At 38.1% G+C, this 25,858-nt stretch overlaps 3 protein-coding genes and 1 long non-coding RNA gene across 4 annotated transcripts; 2 read left to right on the plus strand and 2 right to left on the minus strand.

Annotated features, from left to right (window-relative positions):
- The first annotated feature begins 428 nt into the window (after window positions 1-428).
- Window positions 429-4,247, plus strand: LOC143470400 (m7GpppN-mRNA hydrolase-like). The gene is made up of 2 exons (XM_076968514.1): window positions 429-744; window positions 1,928-4,247. The coding sequence occupies exons 1-2, from the start codon at window positions 479-481 to the stop codon at window positions 2,874-2,876; spliced, it is 1,215 nt and encodes a 404-aa protein (XP_076824629.1). The 5' UTR covers window positions 429-478; the 3' UTR covers window positions 2,877-4,247.
- Window positions 4,248-4,249: 2 nt separating this feature from the next.
- LOC143470402 (uncharacterized) lies at window positions 4,250-5,587 on the plus strand. Its single transcript, XM_076968515.1, has 5 exons — window positions 4,250-4,440; window positions 4,518-4,779; window positions 4,874-4,963; window positions 5,171-5,298; window positions 5,378-5,587. The coding sequence occupies exons 1-5, from the start codon at window positions 4,270-4,272 to the stop codon at window positions 5,564-5,566; spliced, it is 840 nt and encodes a 279-aa protein (XP_076824630.1). The 5' UTR covers window positions 4,250-4,269; the 3' UTR covers window positions 5,567-5,587.
- A 118-nt stretch (window positions 5,588-5,705) lies between these two features.
- On the minus strand, window positions 5,706-7,224 carry LOC143470403 (triosephosphate isomerase B-like). The gene is made up of 6 exons (XM_076968516.1): window positions 7,044-7,224; window positions 6,721-6,844; window positions 6,550-6,649; window positions 6,356-6,473; window positions 6,087-6,260; window positions 5,706-5,970 (listed from the first exon to the last, which is right to left on the minus strand). The coding sequence occupies exons 1-6, from the start codon at window positions 7,147-7,149 to the stop codon at window positions 5,852-5,854; spliced, it is 741 nt and encodes a 246-aa protein (XP_076824631.1). The 5' UTR covers window positions 7,150-7,224; the 3' UTR covers window positions 5,706-5,851.
- A 14,396-nt stretch (window positions 7,225-21,620) lies between these two features.
- Window positions 21,621-22,343, minus strand: LOC143471086 (uncharacterized). Its single transcript, XR_013119474.1, has 2 exons — window positions 22,314-22,343; window positions 21,621-22,139 (listed from the first exon to the last, which is right to left on the minus strand). It is a non-coding gene; the product is annotated as an uncharacterized LOC143471086 (long non-coding RNA).
- Window positions 22,344-25,858: the final 3,515 nt, after the last annotated feature.

Genomic DNA, 25,858 nt, shown 5'->3' on the forward strand with positions numbered 1-25,858 from the left:
TTATGACTCTGAATTTATTTAGAGCCTAAAAGGTCTATTATTTTATACTCAACTTTGACAGACCTAAGCTTGTCATTGCAAATAATCCGTGCTATTGGCTCGTGCCGTGGTAATAAACATCATTTTTTTAAATTTGCCACTTGTTTATATGCATGATTATATTAGATGAAATATAAATCATATCATGTGCATAACACCATGATGACTAAAACCATTTCCATAGAAATGTTTAACAGCTTAACACTTGAGATTTTTTTGTTAAAACAATCATTGTCATGCTGTGTAGGAACATTAGATCAAAGTGTTCAATTTAAAAATATATTTAGTTAGCATTGAAAGTGGTTACATTCGTAAGTCTCAGTCATGCTTGAGTTGACAAATAAATGAAAGTTTTGTGTATTTTTTTGCGATCTAATAAGTTTTTATGTTTTTTTTTTTGTAATTTCAGAGTTTTAGAAGGTCACTTTTATAAGGAAAAATGTCATCTCAACTGAAAATAAAAACAAGTGTGTTGGATGACTTGTGTAGTCGATTCCTGTTGAACATACCGCAATCAGAAAAGGAAGACATGATTCGATTTTGCTTCCAAATAGAAATTGCACATTGGTTTTACCTAGACTTTTATCGACCAGAAGATCCCACCTTGCCTGATTGTAGAATGCGAGAATTTGCCAAGGTTATTTTCACAGAATATCCTTTTCTTTTAAACCCAAGGGATGTGGATGTGGTCAACGTTCTAGATAGGTATATTTTCTGTATAAAAACAGACAGGTTTTAAAAATTTGATAAGTTATGCTGAGATTTCTCTTAGTTTAAAAGAAATTTTATTGGTTCTGTTGTATGGTATGCACCACTGATATGGTATCACAATCTTTATTTATGGACCAATGAAAGTCTGCGTGACGTAAACATGGTGATAATTCCTCAGAATCTTCTTCAATTGCGCCCTGGTTACTGAACTCATCTTTGTGCAAGTTCCGATTGATACACATTTTTCTCATAGTTTTTTATCTTTTTGTATTGCCCGAATTCGGAACTGTCCATCAGGGGTGAGGCCGCGAGCGTCAATTATGCCTTGCTCAAGGGTGTTACAACAACAGTAGCATTAATCGAAACACTGATCACATTATTATGAGTCAGCCGCTTAACTACTGTGTTGCAATCAACATGTTCCACGTGTAAGTCAGTAACCTTCCAAGTTTTTTGCAAGTATTTGTGGCTAAATTTTTGAACCATCTTCATTGCTGAGCTCATTCTTTTTTTTAGCGGAAACACGGCTGGTTGATGTGGAGCTGCACTTGGCGTGATAATTAAGCATGGTTAATCGACCTCAGGAATAACGAGTGACCTCAGTACAACTAATTCTCAGACGAGCCCCCAGATGTCACAAGTGAATTACTGGATATAACCAATTATTTACTGATGTCCGGAAGGAGAAGCTTTCAGTACAACAAGCAAACTAGGATGCTGCTACAGTGCCCTGAAAACCCACGCGTATAGCTCAATTATCATATGTAGCATCGCCTTACACCAATCCATAAAAAACAAATGAGCTCGGCAATGAAAATGGTTGACAAATTAAGTTACAAATACTTGCAAAACCCACGGGGAGGGGAGGGTACTGCCTTACATGTGAAACAAGTTGATTTTGACAAAGTGCACCAACGAGCCTTCCAAAAATTTATCCATGCATATGTGTGTATAAATATGATCGCAATTTTGCTTGAGTAATTTGTGTTTACAAGCATATATTTTTACTTCGTAAACATTAAACTGTAGCAATTTAACTGTTTTCCACTTTTTTCTATTGGAAAGGTAAGCATAAAAGTGGTATGCACAGTAGCATGTACACGAAATAGTGCAGTAGCTAGTAACATGTATATAATTTTTAATAAATGAGTTTATAAAATATTATTTTATTTTTTAGGTGGAAGGAATACAAAAGAACTGTTCCAACCTACGGGGCCATATTGTTAGATTCCAGTCTAGAACATGTGCTTCTGGTTCAAGGCTTTTGGATAAAAGCAAGTTGGGGCTTTCCAAAGGGTAAAGTAAACAAAAATGAAAACCCGGAAGTCTGCGCAACTAGGGAGGTTTTAGAAGAAACTGGCTATAATATAAGTGGAAAAATCGACAAGACACAATATGCAGAACATCACTTAAATGAACAGTTGAGCCGACTTTATTATGTGCCGGGTGTGCCAATGGACACTACATTCAAGCCACAGACAAGAGGTGAAATAAAAAGTTTGCAATGGTTCAACATCAACGACTTGCCTGCACATAAAAAAGATCTCACCCCAAAGCATCACCTAAACATGGCTGCCAACTGCTTTTTCATGGTGATCCCATTTATTAAACAAATAAGACGATGGATTTCTACAAAAAAATCCACTCTGGAAACAGCTGATCAAATTCCCAACCCTGCTGTAAGTGTAGTAAAAGTGAAGAATGAATCCAAGAGAACTCGATCGAAAGAGAGGCTGAAAGGTGGTCAAAGCCCAATAAAGTCGGGCCAGGGCAAGCACACATCAGGTTTACCTTCAAAATCACCAAGCTCAACAAGCAGCAAAATGGAACCGGAATCCGTTCAGCAGCAGATGACGTATTTTCAATCTTCCAACAATGCCCATTTGGAATTGTTTAACAGCTTGTCAAAGGATACTAACGGCAGCTCTTCCAGACAGAAGAAAAGGGGAAACAGCCGATGCCGAGGTGAGAGATTACTTCACCAGGTTTCTACTACTCCTATGGTGCAAGTAACCAGCCAAGCACGAGGAAGAATTTTGCAAAATTGCTTTATACCAAACGCATGGAAGAACTTCACTTTTAATCATGATGCTTTGTCCAGAGCTATTATGGGATCGCAAACCTAATTTTTATTTTTATTGTTTTTAAACTTATTAACAGCTTTCCCCGTGGTATTCGAGAGAAGCATAAGTGAGTTATTTCACAATATTTTACTGTGTCGTTTAGTAAGCAGAAGCCTAATGCTGCAGAAGATATTTTCCAAAAAAAACTTCCGTCTTAGACATGGAATCTTTATTGATATTCACAGCAGTGTTTCACGAATGCAAATTTTATGTCAAGGCATTTGGTAATTCGAGCTTTGGCAAAAATGCTATTGTAGCATGTTACACAACTCTGGATATGAAGTGACTGTAACTAACCGAAGAGAGATGCCCAAGATTATTGCCACAATTAAAATATAGTGTCGGCCAGTCAGTGTAGGTTTTACTGTCACCTGATAGTGAGCTGTAGTTGGAACTTGGAAGCATGTTTTTATTCTTCTGAAGATTTTTAGTTATTTGTTATTCCCATGTGACACAGTACACTGTTTTTACGCCCACAAAAGGAACACTTAAAACAGTTTTGTAAGAAAAATGTCGAACTGTAATGTGCATCTAGCACAACATTGGTCTTTTATATATTAATTGCACTGTTATAACCAATTACAGATTTCACGTTCAGGTTTGTTTTGAAATTGTTAAATTTCTATGTATGATTTCAGCAGCTGGTATGTTCTTTACGCTTTTCATAAATTTTATTATAGGTTACGTATGTACTTTTTTGATTTCTTCATTCTGCAATTTTTCTTGTAAAGTGTACACATAGCCAGTAAGCCTATGGCATGGCCTCAATTCTTGACCTAGTGCAACTTTGAAGTTACGTTTTAGCCGAAACTTTTTATGCTGTTAAATTTGGTCTACTTGCTTCCTTATTGACTTACATTTTGGCCTGCATGCAGTAACTATAAAGTACTTTCTAGTTTGAAATTGTAACTGCATTGTATAAAACGTAGAGCAATATTGATTCTCTTGCTGTAATTGGTTGTATTATTTTAGTGCATTTCGTTTTTATTTTGACCTACACATATTTGCCAATCACTTGTATTGACGAGGCCTGGTTTTACACGAACTTATTGCAGTGTTACAGATAGGGATGTGCCGAATTGAACATTAATATTATTCAACAATGCATTGTTGTTATTCTCACAAATTATCCAAATTCTTTATCCTGTAAAAAGTAAAATAACAAAAGCAAAATTTTCAAGTTTGCGTTTGTTTGTTTACTTCACTGCAAAGGCAGTGGAATGTTTGCAACTGTTTTTGTAATATCACATGCTCCAAAAGAGGTCAATGTATATCATTCATTAATGATGCAACCCCTTTACTTCCATGCATACAATTTTTTTCGCCTTGGCACATCGCTAGTTACAAACACTGTGTATTAAATTTTTTACGCAGCTGATAATTATAGACTTTAACAATGATTATTCATGCTAAAGTTGCACTGTTGTCTATGCTGGCTACATTTTCATGGAACGGCATATTTCGAATTCATCAATACAGTAGCTTCTATTTTACATCTACTGCCATCATCCTGTTTGTAGCAACACACGGAGTGCTGCTAATTTGGTCTTACAAATTCCTTATACAGGTAAGATATTTTGCAGTGTTCAAATTACTTTCAACTCAACTATTTTTACTCACATCTGTGCAAATCTTCTTTATCAGCATATGTGGCGAGCCTACCTGTTTGGTGCATTTCTTTGGATTGGTGCAAATATAGTCTGGCATGCTCCACCACTTTACTTATCCACTGGATTATACATTTGTTTGCTGTCCACTTTTCACCTCGGTGAATATCTTGCAACTGCACTCTTCAATCCAACCACGATCACCATTGATTCTTTTTTGTTGAATCACAGCGTTGAATTTAATTTAGCTCTTGCGGTCAGCTGGCTTGAGCATGGCATTTTGGTCTTTATTTGTCCAGGTATATTTTTTTGAGTTAACTTGGCTTGAACATAGACCATGCATGTATTATTTATACCATAAATCGTTCAAAGCTTTTTCTACTTCTTGATTAGGAATGAAATCCTGTGCATGGATTACAACGGTTGGTTTCCTTCTTACATTTACCGGAGACTTTGTGCGTAAACTTGCCATGTATACAGCAGGTAACATGAAACTTATCAGCATCTCTACAAGGGGTTCTGGCCTTTTTTTTCTAGCGAAAACTGCATTACAGAAATTATGAGTTTTTTTTTATTAAAAATAAATTGGGAAAACCTGTTTTATCTTCTAACTGCCAACAAACCCGAAGTAGTGTGTTATGGGTAAAACATGAATCGATAAATTTGGTAATATTATGTCGATGCTTGCAGGAAAAAGTTTTAATCACATTGTACAGTACCAAAAAGAAGAAAGCCATGGCTTGGTCACCAGTGGTGTGTATGGTTTGGTTCGACATCCATCGTATACTGGCTGGTTTATATGGAGCATATCCACACAGGTTGGTGGTTCTATGGGGACGCCTAAAGATTCATTTTTTCAAGTACTTGTAGGATGGATAATGATAAATAACCTTTTAGATATTGCTTTGTAATCCTGTCTGTTGCGTGGCATATGCAATTGCATCATGGAAGTTCTTCAGTGAAAGAATATTTTACGAAGAATCAACACTGCTAAATTTCTTTGGGCAAGATTATGTAAATTATCAAAAGAAAGTACCCAGCGGTATTCCGTTTGTCAGTGGATTTATACTGCAGTATAGGAGTTAACCGAAGTGGTATTTAAATATTTTTTAATCTGCCTTCGTCGTACTTTGTGTTATTTATATTTATAAACTTTTTTGTATGCAAGTTCTGTGTAATCATCAATCATTCCACTTACGACAAACATTCTCAATAAAGCAATAAACACAAGGAAATTGTGTTGTACTTTGGCAAATAACACCATTCATTTCATATGCAAAGAGTGTCTGGCTATGCATAATTAACTGACTGCAACAAACAACGAGAAGTATATGTATGAAACTTTAGTGAAATTGACAGTATACTGATAACTTATGCATTTGCTTTTACAATTTCCAAGAAATCAGGCTTAAGAGAAGCTCCTCCAACAAGAAAGCCATCGATGTCCTTTCCCTGTGCAAGTTCTTTACAATTTCCCGAATTCACAGAGCCTACAGGAAGTACAAATGCATGGTCATATAATGACTCTAGTCAGTGACTTGGTTACAACACTGGTCATATTATGGATTGATTGTGAACATGAAAATATCAATAGTTATTGTCTCACCCCCGTAAATAATACGTGTTGATTGAGCTACTTCATTTGAAACATTGTCAGCGAGCCATTTACGAAGTTTTTCGTGAACTTCTTGAGCTTGTGCAGGGGTGGCAGTTTTTCCAGTGCCTATAGCCCACACAGGTTCGTAGGCAATAACGACTCGACTCCAGTCTTCAACATTATCTAAAACATACACATGAGGACTAGATTCGTAGTACTATGCATTAAATACATTACAATTGCATACAAAACAGGCAACTGCAATTGTAAATAATAACCTTTTATGTGTTTCATTTGTTCAAACACAATCTGTTCTGTAACACCGGCCTCACGTTCATCAAGTTTTTCCCCAATGCAAGGGATAATATTCAGCCCACTCTGAAGAGCATGTTTAACCTGAAAACATTAAATGCAAATTGCAATATTGAAGGAAAAAATTTGCACTGGATGCAACTCAGCAATTCGAGCTTACTTTTTGTCCAATGAGTTCATCCTTCTCATTGAAAACATGCCTTCTTTCTGAGTGACCTAGAATAACCCATGAGATGCCTAGGTCACATAACATTGCAGGGCTGGCATAACAGAAAGATGCTTTAACGCAGCGAAATGAATGGTGAAAAACATGATTCTTTTGCTACTGTACCTTATTTCCCCAGTGTAGGCACCTTTTGCAACCTTATAGCAATTTTGGGCAGACACTTTTACATTACTTGTAAGCTTGCTTGCAACATATGAGAGGTATGGACTTGGTGGGGCTACTACAACATCTGTAAGTAAATATGACACAGTTTAGTCAGATTATAAGTGAAGTTATGTTAATTAACTAAAGACCATAAAATTTTGAAATACTACGTTATCAATTTATTTTTTAAATAGAAAGAATTAAGAAATATATGTTTGTGTGTAAAGTATGCATGCTTGTTACATCCCCAGCAATCTTATGTTGAAGTTATGTTCATGACTTACCATTAGGTGAATCTACTGTGTTTAAATTGTTAATGATAACATCTAGTGAAGCCTTGTCTCCATTCATCTTAAAGTTACCACCAACAAAAAAACGACGATCAGACATTTTTATTTAACAGCTTTTTACTTCTACTAGACCCAGTTGTTACCTATTCCCTTTTCAAATGAGATGTACAGTGTTTGTAATTAAATAATTCACGTAGGCCTAGAAAAACAGTATACGATCGTCGCCCACGCCTTACTTATTAAAGCTATATATACTGCAAGACACGTGAAAGGAAAGTACAGCAGTTTTTGAGAAGAAATCGTGCATGCAAAGACGAAAATAATGGTGGGCACCGAAGCCTCAATTCTTTGTTTCTTTATCATAAATTGTGGTTTAAACAGTTTTTGTTTGTTTATTTATTGCAAATTGGCTGGCATAAAGATAAAAACGGCTGCAAAGAAAGTGAGTTTCGTTAACTTTTGCATTTTGACGTAGCTATAAAGAAGCCAATTCTTTAAAGCTTGTGTTGTCACAGCATAATGTCACTGAGCTTTTCTGCCGCATTAACATATCATTATCAAACAGCATCTTTTGAGTTACAGACAATACAGGCTAGTTCTCCAGTTCTGGCCTATTCCAGTATGCAAGGTACAGCGCCTCAACTTGCCTTAGCCTACCACAACTAAAAAGTTTTATAATTTAACTAAGACCGGTAGCGCTATCGTGAATGAGATTCAAGGCCCATAACGTTTTCCGCTTTGAACGACCATAAAATCACGTTTACAGTGACGTAAGATAAGACGAAAACAGAAATGCAGATGGCTGTAGTTGCTTTAAACTCGACTCAACTTTGCTCGTTGCTGGATATTCACCTTTTGACTTTGGCGCAGTCTTGTTTTCTTTTTTATGACGTCTTAACTACTGTATAATGTTTCTATTGAAGGAACAGCTGAATCAAAGATAATAAAATATTTAAAGGTTTTTTATACTCGTTGGTCTAAAATCAAAAAAATATCTCTGGTATAGTGATGTACATCTTCGGATTAAGAAAAATCTTCACACGATTTTGCGACTCATCCGCTGTTCAATCTTTCTCCTACTTTACATCGATTTGATGTTTGTCGCTATGGTAGCAGTGAAACTTATTGGGAAATAGGGTAGAAAGAAGTAGAAAAACACACAAAAATACAAAACTTACGTTTATAGAAGCTATTTAGTCCGATAGCAGAATGTCGTCCATGTTTGACGACAAAATAATTACGTCCATGTTTGTATTTTGAAGTTTATTGCGTCAACTTGGTTGATTTTCATTTCATTTCTACAGACATCATAGATTGCGGGTTTAAGCTCAAAATTACTTCTCAGCTTTTTACGCGGATAATTTTGGAAGGAAGCCAGACTTTAATCAACGCGCGCCGCGTCGATTGCCAGGTGACGTCACAAACAAATAAAGAAACTCGTGGTCATTTTATTTTGATGGTGGCTGAGAAGGTCGCAGCTGTAAGAACTTGTGCGTTGGCTTGGTCAGTTCAACATTTCCAGAGTTGAGTGAAAGCTTGTTCTGGTACGTTTGGTGAGTTGAACATTCAGTATTTTGTTGATAGCGATAAACATGCTTATGATATTGGTATATTTTGTCCAAACTTGTTAGCTTGTCTTAACTTAATATGATGTAGCACAATTGTATTGTTGGCATCTTGCATGTTTGTAAAAGTTTGAGTTTTACCACTTTTTCCTTTTCGTTAAATGTGCGAGAGCATGTTCTTTATTGTGCTATGAGGCTATGACTAAATGGCTGAAGTTTATGAGACTGTCAGTTTTAAGTTTTGGTTTATTGAATACATTTTCGGTTGACGTTTATATCTGTCATTCAAACTGGTTTATAGCTTGCTAGGTTATATAAGTACAAGTTAGCTTTCAAACTGGTTTTGGCTTGTTATATTTTTGTAAACAATAACTTATGACAACATTTTTGATCAAATTTTCTAATCTACTATTATAGGCTTAAGTTTTTGTTGTAAAATATAATACGTTTTTAACTTGGAAACTTTAGATGCAAAATAGCATAAACGATATCTTCAATCGAGCCATTATGTTTGTAGGTTCAAGCGGTGATTCTCGGATCAACAAGCCGCCAATGACGTACACTTTCTAGAAAGGTTCTGTCTTCCAGCGGAACAAAGTTTTCATTCTTATGCAGCTAATTCTCAGAATTAAGGGGCTGTAGCAAACTGTAGAATTGTTTATTACAGTTCACATAATCAAACTTTGTTTTCTGTAGTGGATCAGCTTTGTTCATGTGATTAGTGAAGTTCTCCAATCATAATGTATTCATGAAATTTCAACTACATTTGGTGTTAATTTTTGAGCTGTCGCTATTTCAACGAAAACATTTTACGTTTTATCGTTTTATCATATTCAACGTTTTATCATATTCATAATTACCTTTCCATACCTTACGTTAACTAAACTTCAATGTTTTATCATATACTGTTGATAACTAAACCTAACTGTATATGTTTTTTAGACTAAATCAAATACCCAGTAAAATCAAAGCAGCTTCGAAGACTGACTGCGTGACCTATTTCGAGTTCGGCTGAGAGTGAAATAGTCAGTTATTTTTTTGCGGTCCATTTAACAAAATTAAAGACACGTTTAAGCCGTGTGAATTATATGGTGGGCCTCTAGTGGACACCGAATCACTCAATACTAATAGTGTTTTGGAGTTTTCAAGAAATTTTCCATGTTTATGAGGTTTAGCCACGCTACAATACGCTGTTCAAATTTTTTTCAAGCTTGTCGTTTGCTGACCTGGATGTCGTACATATTGGTTTGGTGGAGCTGCTTCGTATCCTGCTTCACCTTGTGGTTGAAACGCAGGAGAGGTCGACCAATGGGCCTGGATCTAGAGATGACTTCACTGTGAGAGATGTCCTTTGAAATTCGGACATATGGACGTCAGCGACCTTGCCTTAGCTTTTCGAGCTAGCGTGCTTTCATGTGATAGGGTAGAGAGCTGCAGCCAGTGCGCTCGGTCACACTGCTGTTCCTGATCTTGGTGCGCCACGTGACTCCTTAACTGCGTCGCAGACAGCGCCTATTAAGGTGTTAAACACCTAAATCTAAGATCTCTATGAATTTGTTGGACGTCCTACGTAGGGCTTTAAAAAAATGTTTAGACCAATCAGAAGGCAGCATGGTTAGTGTTGTTTTCTAGCCTGGGAATTACCCTAGCAGTTGGCGTGCTTCAATATCTCAGCTCGCGTACAGAATTTGGTTAAAACTTAGCATGAAAGTAGCTAAAATTGGGTTTTTTAGACCAAAAAGTCTAGTGTTTATTTTGGGCCTCTGTTATTTTGTTTTTTTGATGGCATTTTATGGAATGGCAGTTCAAAGAATACTAAATTGACATGCAAAGTTTCAGTGAGCCCCATGGAGGATTTTTCGAGTAAACAGTCTTTTAGTAAATTCACTGCTTATAATAAAACAAACAAAGATTTTATGGCATTTTTTGGTGTTTCACCTTAAAGCGTTCAACTTTCTCTTCTGTCACGTATATGTAAGACTTCTCATTTACTAGGTTGTTTGCTTTCATTACGATTTTGTGGCAGATGCTGCGCATCAGTGTTGGTGCTGATGACCATTGAGAACCTCATTTGTTTGCAAAATCATTCATGAGTGTACGGCCGCTTGTACACTTAGGCAAAGTTCTCTAAAATGTATCCTTTAGTTGTACACAAACTTTCGTGCCGTCAGTTAAGGGTCTAATGAGCACGATGGGCCGTCCTTGTTCTCGATACTTTTCTGGGTTAGTCGGATAGAGAAAATAAACTCAATTGATGACCTGTTTCTATAAAGTCGCCTTATGATTCGGGATAAAAACTGTCTGCTAAGATTTATAAACGTTCAAATTGTACTCTGGCAATAACATCGCCAACAACACTCACCAAAGAGATATCTCTACGGTTGTTACAAGCTTTTCTAGTAGCTGTTGTTGCCACGGCACTTTACAGCTCCTCGAGAGTTGTCAATTGTTTAAGCTCGTGCATCGATGGAAAACTTTGTGTTTTTCCCGGCATGTTTTTGTTTGCTCATTAATTGCCACTGTTCCGTTTCATCACAGTAGTTATTTCAAAATTATTTACAAAACAACGTCACACCTTTTGCGGATTTCTTCTTGTCGTGCTCAGACATTGGTCTGTTTCTCGATGCTCCTCCACCTACTCCACTGTTAAGAGATGTTAATGCACAGTGGTGTTGCGATCGATGTAGCACTTTTAAGTTTTCTCTGGTCCAGTTAGTTTGAGACTATAGGGCTAGGCAGTCAACAACTAGTTCTTTTTTATCTGGCCCGTACATGGACACATATTAGGTTGAGGGGAAAACGCAGTGCTGGCAGCCAAGATAGGTTCAGAAAAATGTGGTTTACAGGCGTGCTAATTTTAGCCGACGTATTCAATTAAGGTCGTAGCGACATCGACATCGTAGAAACGGTGATCAGTGGATCCACAGGATCGTTGTCTAAAGGCCCTGTTAACCCAAGCCAATCAGCTAGCGAGTAGGCACCTTTTAGATTAAGGTCGGCTGGACGGGATATGTTTTGTATGGTGGCCATCTAGTGGACGCCTAAACATTTTTATGACTGAATGGCGCCATAAATAATTTTACTGCATCTGCTGCACTGGCTGGGTATCGAACCCGCTACCTCCATGCTAGCAGGCAAATTTTATCCAAAAGAGCTATAAAAGGAATTTATTTTGCTTAGAATTTCAAATATATATATTTCGTTAACACTCAAAAAGAAAAAAGCGCTGTACACCCACTGAAACGAATCCACTCGTGACTCCCCATTCTTGCAGGACCTTCGGTTCTACATCCGGTTAATTGGTTTTTCACCTCCCTGTATTGCATTCTTTTCTCCCCCATAGCCGGGGATCGAACCTGGAACCTCAAGCACAGAGTGCAGTGTTCAAGCACACGAGCTATCAAGTTGCACACGTATATGATGTGGTGTAACAAATATAACCAACGACTATGCATCAGTTGTTAAAAATTGTAAAGGGAAAGACACAGGTCATATGGCTCCACAGAGACCTGAACTTGGTAACTTTTTCTCCGATTTCTGTGATAAACGACGCAAGCTACAACGCGTCTGGCCTAATCTACATTTGTTAGCACATATACCATCATCACATCAGTTAAAAAAAATTAATTGAAGTTTTTGAGGAATCAAAGCCAGAACCTTAGCACCGATGTCAATGACGGAAGGCGCGATCAGTTCTGTGAAGCATGCCTTGCTCCTGCTCTACGTTTAGCCCTTTGTTCGTCAGGATAACATTCATTTCAACTCACGGTCGATTCAACTCTGGAACTCAACCAGCGTAAGATGAAACCAAGGATAATTGAGTCCAAGGTTTCACTCCACACATGTTGGTTGGGTCATCCTGAGTTTAATTGTTCTAGAAGTATCTTCCTCGACTGTACTGTACAGAAATCGAATTCACCTGAAACCGTTCATCAATATCATAAAAAAAGGATAAGTGACTCGGACGTGATTTGAACACGAAATCTTATCATCTGGAGTCGGACGCGCTACTGCTTAGCCACGGAGTCATCATGTTGACAAACATTGTACCAAGATAAATGATGTAAACGTATACATGTAATCATTACACACATTATGTCGTGATGTCAGAAAGCTAAGTTTATACGATCATATTAAATACATATTTTCACTTTGCTGACTCAGTTCCAGTTTCGAAGGTTATTATCAGTCGGAATTACGTTACACTTGTGACCGTGGACCAGGCTGCTTATGTTTTATTCACGCATGAGTGGCTTAAGAGCTTAAGGCCGAGAATCGAACCTGGAACCTCCAGCACCGAGTGCAGTGTCGAGTCACATGAGCTACGAATTAACTCATGTAAACGATGTGATGTAACAAATGTGACCAATGTACATGCATCAGTTCGAAAAAAAAAAGATACCACCATTCCACTGCAGGGAGATCTGAACCCAGGATCCTTCGCACCGAATCCTGCGATTCCTATCGCGAGCTACAAATCGTCTAACAAGCGTCCTTAATCAACACTCATATGTTCACCAGGTGACAAAATTGAAAATAAATTAAGTTCAAGACTTTAAAAAATCGATTCCAGAATATTTGCACTGATGTAAACAACGACTTGTAGGTTGAGTCGTCCAGGAACCGTTCGTCAGTACCAAAAAACTGAGATAAAATATCAAGTGCCCGCTTAAGATTTGAACACGCCACTTTCTGATTTGTAGTCAGTCGCGCTACCGTTGCGCCATAGAGTCGTCATTTTTAAAAGCTAGTACCAGCACACTCGACGACAATGAAAGGTATACATGTAATAACATCACATGCTATGTCGTGATGCAAGAAGGCAGAATTTGTACGACCCTGCTATAGATTCATTCTTTTTGCTTTGCCTTATTGCAAACATGTGTGTTTCGGAATAGACGATCCAAAAAATTCTCCCTACTGCACCGCCCCATAACCCAATTGAACCCGTCCTATAGCAGGAGCATCAGTTCCAAAAACGTAGGTGACTTGGGGCAGTTGACCAGATTTCTCCTCCCTGCATTGCGTTTTATTCACCCATGAGCTGACCGTCTATAATCTATAATCTATAATCTGGTTTTGGTACATCACATTGTGTCTGTATTATTACATTTTTAACGGTGCATTCATGGTAAAATGAGCCCACAGCTACATTCTTGAAGAATAAAAATACGCTTACAAGCAATTAAACACTACTGGCATATGCGACCCCTTGATGAGTATAGCCTACACGTTAATGATATTAAAACTTTCAAAGGAATTATTTTAACTATTAAAAGGAAACATGACTGTCAAGGAATCGAACTCGTGACCTATTCAACGACGAGGAGGTGTATAAGGCCTGAGCTACCAACCGGCTTCTGTCAATGCCGTTAATTTCACTACATTGTACAGATGTAAATAGACAAAAACATACCCAGCGTGGAAGTGAATCGAACGCGAAACCTACTACTCGAAATCCTATTCAGAGAGTGTGTGCTTGCACTAAATTTTAGGGCTAATGGGATCTGCTTTGACACTGTTGTTTTTTGTTTATAAGTTATATGTTGTGACAGTTGACTCATTCTAAGAAACCGATTCTTGAAACACATGTGTCAAGGTTTTATTCTTCACAATAAATTTCTCACTTTTTAAGCAGTCAGGTTGGAAACTTTACTGATTTTAGAGCGAAATAAGCAAGTTAAACCATAACATTATCAATTACTATAACCCACACACAAAACATACAAAATCTACACAGTAAATGTCAAACTGAATACAATGAAACAGAAATTAGCGCAATAGATGCAAAATAAATATGATGACGACAGAAAACAGTATGACAAACTTAATTGTAACTTATTAATAAGCCGTGCCATTTATAAAGACGCGGGTTGCAATGTTTTATTAATAAAGCTTCCATCACTAAGCTGTTATACTCCCAAATTGCTAAATATTGTTTATATGTTTTCGATAGATATGTTTTCCAATCCCACCATTACTCACAAAGTGACGCGCAGTGTCACTAATGAAAGCTCGTTATCAGCCAATCATGGGCGGTTACTACAAATTTATTATTTATTTACTAGGTTTAAAACGTGCACGAATATGGTATTATTTTGCGAACTATTAATTTGACGAGATGTTTGTTTCAGCAAAAATGCCAAATCACAAGTCATAGTTTCATCAGCATACCAGCAAATAATCATGGTCGAAAATCGAACGATTTGCTACGAACTATGTTGCCACCGCAACTAATCGATTTGTTATATTTATATTGTTACACAACTCTATATTAGAATTTTAATATATTTTATTATATTGAACCAATGATATTGTTTTGCGGCCACAAGTTCGGAAACACTTAAACGAGTATTTTTACGAGCTAGTATATTATTTTATCATATTACAGTGACCGTCATTGGGACTCGAGAACACAGGAAAGATTTGGAAATGACCTTCAATCTGTTTCCAATCATCAATTGGTTTCGATTGCGGTTTTTAACAAGTGACAAGTGTTACCTTGTTATGTATCATGTTGTTTGTTTCATTTATATTGCATTAGCATTGTGTATTTTATATATTTTATTAAAAGAATTAGGTTACCTTGAGGCTTTGTATTAATAATGTTATTAACCAATAATGTTTTCCAGTGATTTAATTCCAGCCAATTATTTATATTGCTTTGTGCGGAAATATTTGGAAATGACCTTTAACCTGTTTCCAGTCACCAATCAGCCGTGTGGCGAAATCGATTGCGATTTGTTGACAATTTCAATTTTATTATGTATCATGCAGTTGTATGGTTCATTATTTCTAGAATTTTGCATAGAACTTCAGTTTTTTGTATATTTTGTGTATTTTATTGTAAGAATTGATCTGTGATCTTTTAACCGATGGTAACGAGGGTGGTCTACAGGATTAGCCAGAACCTGTAACCATTAAGAGCCGCGGACCATCAGTCAGAAATTAAGACCATTTAGAATGGAACATGCAAGAATTTGTGACGTAATATGCAGTGCGACGTGCAATGCAGTAACATGATGTGAGAACTAAAAACACAGCAACGGTATAAAAATTTCAAAGATAATATAGAACACTGTTATAGAAAGTCATGTTGTTGTCGTCGTTCCATCAGAGAAGCTTGAGCGTACGTCTTAGGCACAGGATCAACAAACGACTTCTTTTGGCTGAAAAAAATATAAAACAAAATCTTGATTAAAAGTACGAAGCCATAGAATTAAAGCTGATGCAGGCCTGCTATAACGCCAACGTTAAAATTTCGCAAAAAATCTAAACGATTAATGCTGGTAAAAGCTTAAAATTGAATGCGTTTGGTGATGTTGCCAAAAAGTCGACTGCTCTTAGTTTTTGAAGCCGTTCCACCGCGTCAAGGTGGCAGTCGTCGGAACGGTTCTTTGGGAAAGGAAAGAATCCCCCACTTCGCTACCGATGGGTGTAGAGAAGCAAGATAAAGACCGTTGTAAAAAACCAAATGCCGAATTCTACTTTTGAATATATTATATATTTTATACTTTTTTAGTATAGGATTTGGAACGTTACAATGCGACCTCCTTCTCTTAAAGCCAGGGGGAGTCCGCCCAACCGTTGATCATCGTTTCATTTCATATAGTTACCTGTAACCTGTAAATAACCGCCGCATTCGCGCAAAATGAAACAACGAGGTTGGGCAGACAAGCATTTGGGGACCCAATAAGAAATTTTTTAAATGTTTTCTATAAAGGAAAAGGCAAAAACAAAACAACAACTCATGACCCTACCTCATCTAAGAAATGTTGGAGGGACCTAGCCGGTATCGCGCGGTGTGGTGTGTTGTGAGAATTTTATACAAGGCAATAAGAGAAGGCATATGCTCGCGTTAGATGTTGTGGCCTATTGTTGTTGTTTCAATTTTATTTGACGGAAAATTCAGTCAACAAGACCGAAGTGCGGTCAACCTAGGATTGTTTTACTTTGTAATACTTTACCTGATAACCTGAAAAAAAATAGTTGAAACCAACACCGGTAACTCAAACCGGCCATACAGTATGTGAATCATCTTTAAGATTGTGTTTGTTTTAGGTTGTGTTGCGAGCGAAGGCACCGATCCAACCGCTGCATTAGGTTGGAGTGCCAGAATAAAGGAAAATATAGAGTCTTATGCCTAAAATAAGATACAGTATATATAAAAAATAGAAATATAACTGCACTGGAGTCGATGGACACAATGGGAATAACTAAATAGAATTGTGTGGTTCCGAAAACAAAAACCCTAAAAGTTTAATCGCAAGATTGAAATAAAATAGTGCTGGATAACCTAAGCGAGCTGCACCCTAGGAGCACTATTTTATCTGAGAACCCACAACAAACTCCATAAGCGTCGAATTGTTTGTGTCTGTGGCTTAATGCCCCGTCGGACCTACTTGTTACATTGAGTGCCGTCATCTAGGGGAGGCGCGAAATGTCGGAGGTCCCTACCCTATTCTACACGGCACTTTGTCCCCCTAGGATAGGGTTATGAGAATGCAGGCTAGTATAGGGGCGCGAGGGCAAAATGTTCTTAATTTGGGCCGGGGACACTGGATCGCTTTGGGCTTGGCGAACCCAGTGCTGCATCGGGTCCTGCACCCTCCCGACGATAAAACACAGTCAAAACACAACAATATAAGACAGAAGAACTCACTGATTCAGACTATGAGAGAATAAGACAAGCGATAAAACAATACACAACAACAATCCCATCAATTTTAAGAGATAGAGAAAGTCATTATGCCATCGACTCCAGCACCTCCACTATCTTATTGTAGGCCTATATAAGGTAATCCCAGTAAATTTGTTACTGGTTTTAGATAACTGTCCTTTGGTTAAATCGCAAAACAGTTTTATTGAAAAAATGTTTAAAATTATCTTTGCATTTATGGTAAAATGTAAATGTAACAGGTATCAAAATAAGCAATAGTTAATCTGCTCCATATTATTATTGCTATTATGTTAACACCCACAATTATTTGCAAAATTATTGTAACAAAAATAATATCATTGTAAACTATGCAACATATAAAGGGCCTAAGCAAACAATATATTTGAAAATTTACCTCGGATCTCCCAAACTTTACTACTTCAGGTACATTTGGGATATACCCTAACTGAAAAAAAATTACCATCGCATTTGCATTGACGCCCTCTACCGACGACAAAAATAATAGAAAAAGAGAAGGAAGGAAGGAAGTAGAAACACACAAAAATACAAAAATACGAAATGTCCCTGTCTTTCATAGAGGTGAATTTAATGAATTCTTATAGAAGTTATATTAGTCTGATAACATAATGTCCCATTGGTATAAAATGTCCCTTTTTGCTGCACTACATGGTTTAACATTTCTACACCAGGGGCGCAATGTGCGATGGTAATGCCGCCTGAACCGTAACCTACGATGCACTGGCGCGCCGGAAACTTGTCGTCGGAATCTTTCTCTCTCTTCCGTGTTTGTCTCATCGCTACTTCTTCTCATCGTCCCTCGTTGGTTACCAGCGCGCTCCTAACATTATAAAGCCCTGCCACTAAATATTGCTTTGGTTGGTTGGTTGATTAATTTGGTTGTTGGACTTCCATGATACCTTAAAAGTAACAGAAGGGTCAACCCATGCTTAAACAGCAAAGCCATCACCCATGATTAATAGCTTGACACCAGCAATTGATTAGTTTAATTCAGGAAACTAGTTGCTCAAACGAGACCTACCGATGGCGAGCTATAGCTGGGTTGAGGCCGCACCGCCAGCTTCTTGATATTGAACAAACGCTATCGAAGTTATTGAAGTGGAATTGAATGTTGGCTAAGAGTCTGAAACAATATTGTTATTATTAGTTGACGATCGAATACACTTGCTAAAACTTTGAAGTAGCTTTTAATCGTAGCTATATGTCTAATAATTTCATTACTGTTTTAAAGTCTTGTACGTCTTGTATGGGTACGTCTTGAAGCTTGTGTAAGATGTCACAATGTTTGGGAAACGTGAAACGTGAAAATGTTTGGTTTATACGAGAAACTATCAAGGAAATGACCTGCAAGAAATTAAAACCAGGAATGAAAATAAACAAATATCAACACCGATTCTCGGTAAAAGCGATATTTAGCATGGTGAGAATTAGATACGGGCCCAAGAAAGACATTAAATTACCACTTACTATGGGCGTAACCACTATTAGTTACTGGTTGCACGGAAGTAGATGAAAGTGACTAGAAGACTTGGAACTTTAAAGTAGAACCTTCAGCTGATGGAAGAAATATCTTGGGAAACGAGTATGAAAAAAATTAAAGTTTTATTTTCAGCAATAAAACGAACTCACCTGAACTATAAATTATCGTAGGATGGTGACGACCCACAAAGGGGCGATGGGGAGGACACAATCATTATCAAACTTGGCCTCCAATGACATCATAATTGTATTGTTGGCAATTATTAAGGCCCTGGAACTTTTATGAAATAGAAAAATTCCTAGAAATATTTAAAACACGCAAATATTAATGCCGTCGTAGAATATACGTCATGTTTACACGTCACCACTTGCGTCATCTGAAAAAGGGGAACTTTTGGCAACGTGACCGTAATGTTAAATAAAGCTTAAAATACACCCCCAACACAATCTTACTGAACTGAACAAAGCCAAAGCAGATTTATAAGTTTCTATGCTGCCTACATATACTATAGTTCTGGTACAAATCTTGACATGTTCAGTTCACAGCAAGAAATGTTCAGATTTGCAGATTGCAGATCAGCTTTGGGGGTACAAATTTTCCTGAAACACCAGATGCCAGATATCTCGAGCTCAAATTTTGAACAGAATCCAGAGAAACTGAACATATTTAAACTGAAGGTCACTGCATGGCCAGGACAAAATAAATCAATAAACTCCAACAAAAAAACTCCATAAAAAATCCAAAAAAATCACCAATTTACAGGCTCCAAAAATACTCTTTAACACAAACTGTACAAACGCCAAAGCGCAGAAACGCAACAACGAGACCAAGACGCTAAAGCGCGCGCAGAGAGCAGTTGCAACAAAGCAGGAAAAAGGTTAACAACAAGAACATCGAAGTGTACAACAAAGGTCAAACAAATACCAAACTCAACAGCAAGCGCGAGCTGTGTTTCAGCATCAAACAAAATACAACTTGCAGTCCTGACCAAAAATTTATCGTTATTAAACATGTCAGACAAATCGGCCAACAAATATGGGCCTTAAGCCAAGCAGTGACGTTTCAAATCAGCATAGACAAGCTGTTACTTCAAACCAGTCACACCAAACTGAACTCCGCTTTATTGTAAATCCATTGTATTGTAAATTCTAAACTACTCATAACCACCAACCATCCACCTCAACTGCACGAGGTAAAAGAATGAAATTGTGGAACGAACACGCGCAGTGAAGATTCGAGAAATCTTGCGCAAATTCCTTAGCTGATGAAATAAGCGTGGAACTTGCTCCAAGGTTGACTCGAAGCAAAAAGGTGCCAGCTTCTTGCTAGAAAATTTGCGACAAGCTCTCTTATTGCTTAACAATGCCACAGCCCTACACAATAATACACTATATTGTTGTGAAATACGATTCAACTGAAACGTTTGAAACTGGTTTGAGCGGAACAACGAAATGGTTTCCGAGTTTCCAAAGTATTGAAATACTCTTGCTAACATTAAATGAAAACCAATTACGACGAATTATTCGAGCATCAGAATGACAGTGCCTATATACATCGTATTTGCTAAAGAAAATGTCCGCTAGACGATGAAGCGGAGCTGCACAAATGGCGCTGATTTATAAATGAGATAAAAGAATGACGGAGTAAAAGTTCCAGTTTTCGATTTATTAGATTAAAATTAGCAGTTAACCTTTAAAATTTTTTCAAATATTTTAGCTTTCGCCGAAGTCAAACCTGATGCTGTGTCTTTGGCTGCTGCTTCATAATGATAGCTGTTACGTCATTAACGATCAGGCAATGTTTACAAATGTCATCAACAACTGATGCTTACAAATCGCGTGACCTTTGTTGGAAATAGCTAAGATTACTCTTAACGACTGTGAAGTTGTTTCTGATGACGACTGATCCAGATGATAGATTACCTGATTTTGTTCCATCCGTAAATCGGTTTTGCTTCTAAACTCTTTTCGACAATTTAATTCAAAATTTTTGAAGAGATAAGTAGAATGCTTTGTATGAAGAGCGATCAACTTCTCCGTAAAGTTTAAAGTCAATTTCCATTTTCACTCGGATCCGCACATGGCAACGCACAATGCCAGAATAATCCATACATGTAAGATTCTTAACAACAAAACCCTCGGACCGGTACCTCTTGCAAAAAGGAGTTTTATATTTTGGTGTTATTGCTTTTACGCGTTTCCGTTGGTTTCCATCGCTTCCCAACTAAGCGCAAAAAGGATGATTGTGAATGGACGTTTTTGATATGAACATCGAAGGTGGAAAATACAACAAAACAAAATAGTACTTTTGAAATCTCTTTCATTTTAACCTGGTTAATTTTAACGTTACATTCCCACAACTGTTTGCACCGGAGATAAACTCACGCTGTGCAATAAAGCTTCAGCGTAATATGCGAATGTTCCATTAATCAACCAATTTTCCAAAGCTGCTAATCACAAACTTCTACATTTAAACAAATTGATTTCAATTTTTTCTGCTTGCACGACTGTTTATACTTATTATAGGCTACATCGTTTGTTGAGGAATCGAGTTAAAGGCACATTCAGTTAAGAAATTAAATTAAATCCATTAAAATGTTCTTTGTTTGTTCTTTTCATTACATTTTTTCTATTGTGCTTGTAGTGAGGTCATTTTTTTTCGTCATGATGACGTCGTGACATCTTACTTACTCTAGCGGCGAGCATACGGATAAAAGCAAACGTTTATGTATTTGAACGAAAACTCCGGCTCCGCTACTATTTGCAACCACTAGTCTATTTGCACACCTTGCTCTTCATGCATTTGTCGCAAGCAACTACACGCCAGCGTGAAGTTCATGATTGCTTCGCCGTAATATGTGAAAAATATTGCAACGCGCTCAAGGGAAAAGTGACGACACATCAAGAAAGTTCGCGACTTAGCACTGCAAAGGAGTTTTTACGCGGAACTTGAAAGTTGTACATTTTCAATTATTGGAAAGATTTTAAATGCTACCATCGCGAAATGTTACTGCTTGTTAAATATTAACGAAAGGAGCGTGTTGACGAATTTGCAGTTAATTTATATTCAAGTTACTGATTATGCGAGCCAGACAGAAAAACAAGAAATTGACATTTGGAAAACCGCCAGATAAGACCAATGTGCTCAAAATTTCTCCACTATCGGTGCTCGGGTTCATCATAGCAGGGGTCATGACAAACAGCATCAGAAAGTTCAATTGCAAAGTCCTCGGTCAAACTGGCAAAACCTTCGCGGAATACAAAGAGATGATTCTTCACGCCGACTATGCTTTCAAGCTGGTCGACGTCAAGTTTACCACGCGAGGACTGAACTCCAAGCGCAAATATCTGAAAATTGTATATGTAGAGAGTTCTGTTACCACGTGAGAAATTTACTGGTAAAAATGTTTATAGGTTACAAAACTCAGCCTGTATAATACGGAAGCCTAAGACGCAACACTACGCGTTGCGGCTTAAGTGCACAATAAATTCAGGTCGTTGCTTGCTTATTTAGAACTTTACCAGGACACCCTTGTTTCGAAGTTTCATCACCGCCACGTCATCCTGAGATTTTCCATCAGTCAGCACAATCACCACCTCCTTTGAATCCTCTCTACTTCCCATACGTGAGGAAAATACTATGTTCAGGGCGTACCTTAAAGCCCCGCCAGTATTTGTTCCTATGTCGCAGATAGAAGCAGTTAATGTCGAAGGTCACGCTGGTAAATGCATGTCAATGTCCACGATCAAGACATTTACCGCTTCCATCATAGGGCATGGCTCTTATCTTATTCAACAGGGCGGCTTTGCCAAATCTCTTTCCGTAGTTGAACGGCACAAAACTCTTCCGGTTCATCAGTTCATCGGTTCGCAACTCTTTCTTCAAAACTTTACTGTTGTACCGCATCACAGCAAAGCACTTACCGTCTTCCATGATCTCGTGCGCTCTGAAATGTCACTAAAGCTGTTATTCAATGACGTCGTAACTACGTCATTGTTTTGCTCTACCAGTTGAAGCTTTAACTTGCCTGACTATAGTTTGGACGAAGTTGGCCATAATTCTCCAACTCGACAAACCGACTGACGACGACGAGTCGAGAATGACGAGCACGTCCATCAAAGGGTTGTCAGGACAAGGCACTGCAATTAAACAAAGTAAAAATTTTGACGCAACTTTTCACAAGGTTCAGATTATACTTCAAAGTTCTACTGTAACAGCCGATTCCCGGGGATGCATTGCATTGCTTCTGTAGGGTCTGACTAAAGCTTGTAATTTCCAGTATTGTTTCTGTATATGTCGCATTTCGTATTTTAACCGAAGATCGCAAAACTGTCGGCGCTCCGGCAAGCACCGGCAGCACTGCACTCCCGCCATTTCCTTCAAAGCATCCGAAGTTGAACCTACTTGAGCAGCATGGCGCTATCTCCGACCAAATTTGATCCACGAGGCAGGTCGTTGTTGGTTCATGGAGAGGTGCAACTCTGTACTTTCCCAAGCAGGAGTAGGTACATTTTGAATCGACGATCTCGTCCTCCATACACGTCCAGTTACCGTTTATAACAGGATTCAATTCAGGGCAGAAGTTCCCTGTAAAAACACATCGTTGACTTTAGGCGGGAAACGACAACGTTCAAATTTACAGGGACCATCAGGCGAAGTAGTGTTGTGTAAATAACGGGAAGTGATTGAATTTGCTCTACAACGATGCGGAAAAATATCGATTTACTTTCACAAACTGGCAGCAAGTTCGTCCACGTCGCGTCACCTTCGACATTTTCAATGCAAGTGCTTCTTCATGACCCAATAAAGCTCGCAACTTCTGAGCATTTGAAATTACAGGTGGAACCAACCGTGTCGCCATCGCACTCGACGCTACCAAGGGGCGGAGTTAGCGGCGGTCAACGCTCTGGAAAATGGAGAAAATATGTCAAATTTTGAGAAAACTCTACTAAGTTGCTTATATGGCACTGAATGAAGATCTTTATGCAAGCAATAGTCATAGCATAGAACTTGAGTCATTTACGTTCAAATATATTTTATAAAGTTTCTTTAATAATTATTGATTTTTCAAATACATTGCAATGGGCAAACATCGACAAAGTATGGCAAAGTTGAAATATGAATGATGACAATTTGCCGTTCGTGTTTCCCACGTTAATTAAGGGTTTTGATCACAGATATTTTAAAACGCACTTACACAGGTTGGTATCTCTGTGGACCATCTTGTATTTCCGTCAAATTTCTCTTGACAAATTACTGTCTCGGACCCAATCAGACCATACCCAGGGTCGCAAGTAAACTCACAAAGAGTTGATGACGTGTAAATCTCAAACGAACATTGCGCCTTCCCACTTGCCAGCGTAAATCTCCGGCAACGTTCTGTAAAAGAAGATTTTGCATCGTACAAAGTGTTTACTGTTCCATTGCCTTCGATTTTCAGAACAATTTTGAACTTAGCAAGCGAGTATGAATGATATATGTATATCAGGATAACTTGCCAATGTTGGGAGCTAAGCCTCATATGTAAAACGAATACAAAAGCCGAAGCAATAAAAAAATAAATATTTTGCGGAGTTGTTTGTGGGTATACTCCATCGCAAATGTATAAAAAGATTGCAGCATGGACGGAAATGTTTACATTATGATTGTGTTTTCCATTATACCGTTGGTAGTTTTGTTTGTGAATGCACAAAGGAACATCTCGGCTTTAAATTGGATAACTTATATAACTTTCAACTCACTTTCACAAATCGGCGGTGACGTTGACCACGTGGCCACACCTGCCTCATTCTCAATGCAAATTGCACTTTCCTGACCTACCAACACTTCTGTTGGTGGACATTCGAAATTACAAACTGCTCCTACGTGGCCACCACTGCAGGTGAGGCTTCCACTGGTGAAAGAGAGCGACGGACACAATTCTATGGGTTATAAAAATTTATAAAAAATGCTTTAAGAGCATTTCTTTGCTTAATATGATATAAGCTGTTGGCGCTCAAAACGAGCTCGTAATTATATGTTAATATCGACAATTGAAAGAAAATTGTTCAGAGCAAGTTACTTTTGCAAAGTGGCGGATCTTCAGACCAAGCGACCATTCCTTTATCGTTATCATGACAAGATGCGACTCTGGTTCCCACTAACTGGTAGTTTTCGTCACAGGAAAATTAACGAAGCGTGGTCCGTGCGAAGAAGAAAAGGTGTGCCAAGATAACATCGAAATTTCTGCACCCCATAAACAATTGCCAGGAGCTCCTTCCTCGTGGTGGAATAATTTCTTTCTGCTTTCGTTGAAGACCTACTTGCGTATGAAACTGGGTGCTCTTCACCATCTACAATCTGTGACAAAACACAGCCAAGCGAAGAATTTGAAGCATCTGTATCGAGGATGAACTACTGTGTAAAGTCCGGGTATCTCAATACCGGGTTTGTCACGAGTGCGTCTTTCAACAAGTTGAATGAGTGTAAACATTTATCATTCCAGCAGAACTGTTTTTGAGGCTTCATCAAATCGTACAGTGGGGCCGCAATTTTGGCAAAATCTCTGACAAACTTGCGATAGTATGATGCGAGTCCCAAAAACTGCCTTACATCCTTTATCGACGAGGGCACAGGCCAATTGGAAACCGCAGAGAATTTCTCCGGATCGCAGGATACACCAGATTTTGAAACCACATGACTCAAGAATCTAACTTCTTCTTTGAACAAATTGCATTTAGACGGTTTAAGTTTGAGGCCACCTGCAACTAATCGGGAAAGCACGTCGTCCAAGTTGTGCAGATGATCTTGAAAGGTGCCCATATATGATGATGTCATCCAAGTAAGCCAATGCACCATTCCATTCAACCCCATCGAGCACAATCCGCATCAAGTGCTGAAACGTGGCAGGTGCGTTTGCTAGTCCAAACAGCATAACATTAAAATTGAATATCGGTCGGTGTTATCGGTATTATCGGTATTATCGGTATTGTCGGTATTATCGGTATTATCGGTATTATCGGTATTATCGGTATCATTGGTATTATCGGTATTATCGGTATTATCGGTATTATCGGTCGGTAATATC

This window comes from Clavelina lepadiformis, chromosome 9 (genome assembly GCF_947623445.1).
Source record: "Clavelina lepadiformis chromosome 9, kaClaLepa1.1, whole genome shotgun sequence".
Taxonomy (NCBI): Eukaryota; Metazoa; Chordata; class Ascidiacea; order Aplousobranchia; family Clavelinidae; genus Clavelina; species Clavelina lepadiformis.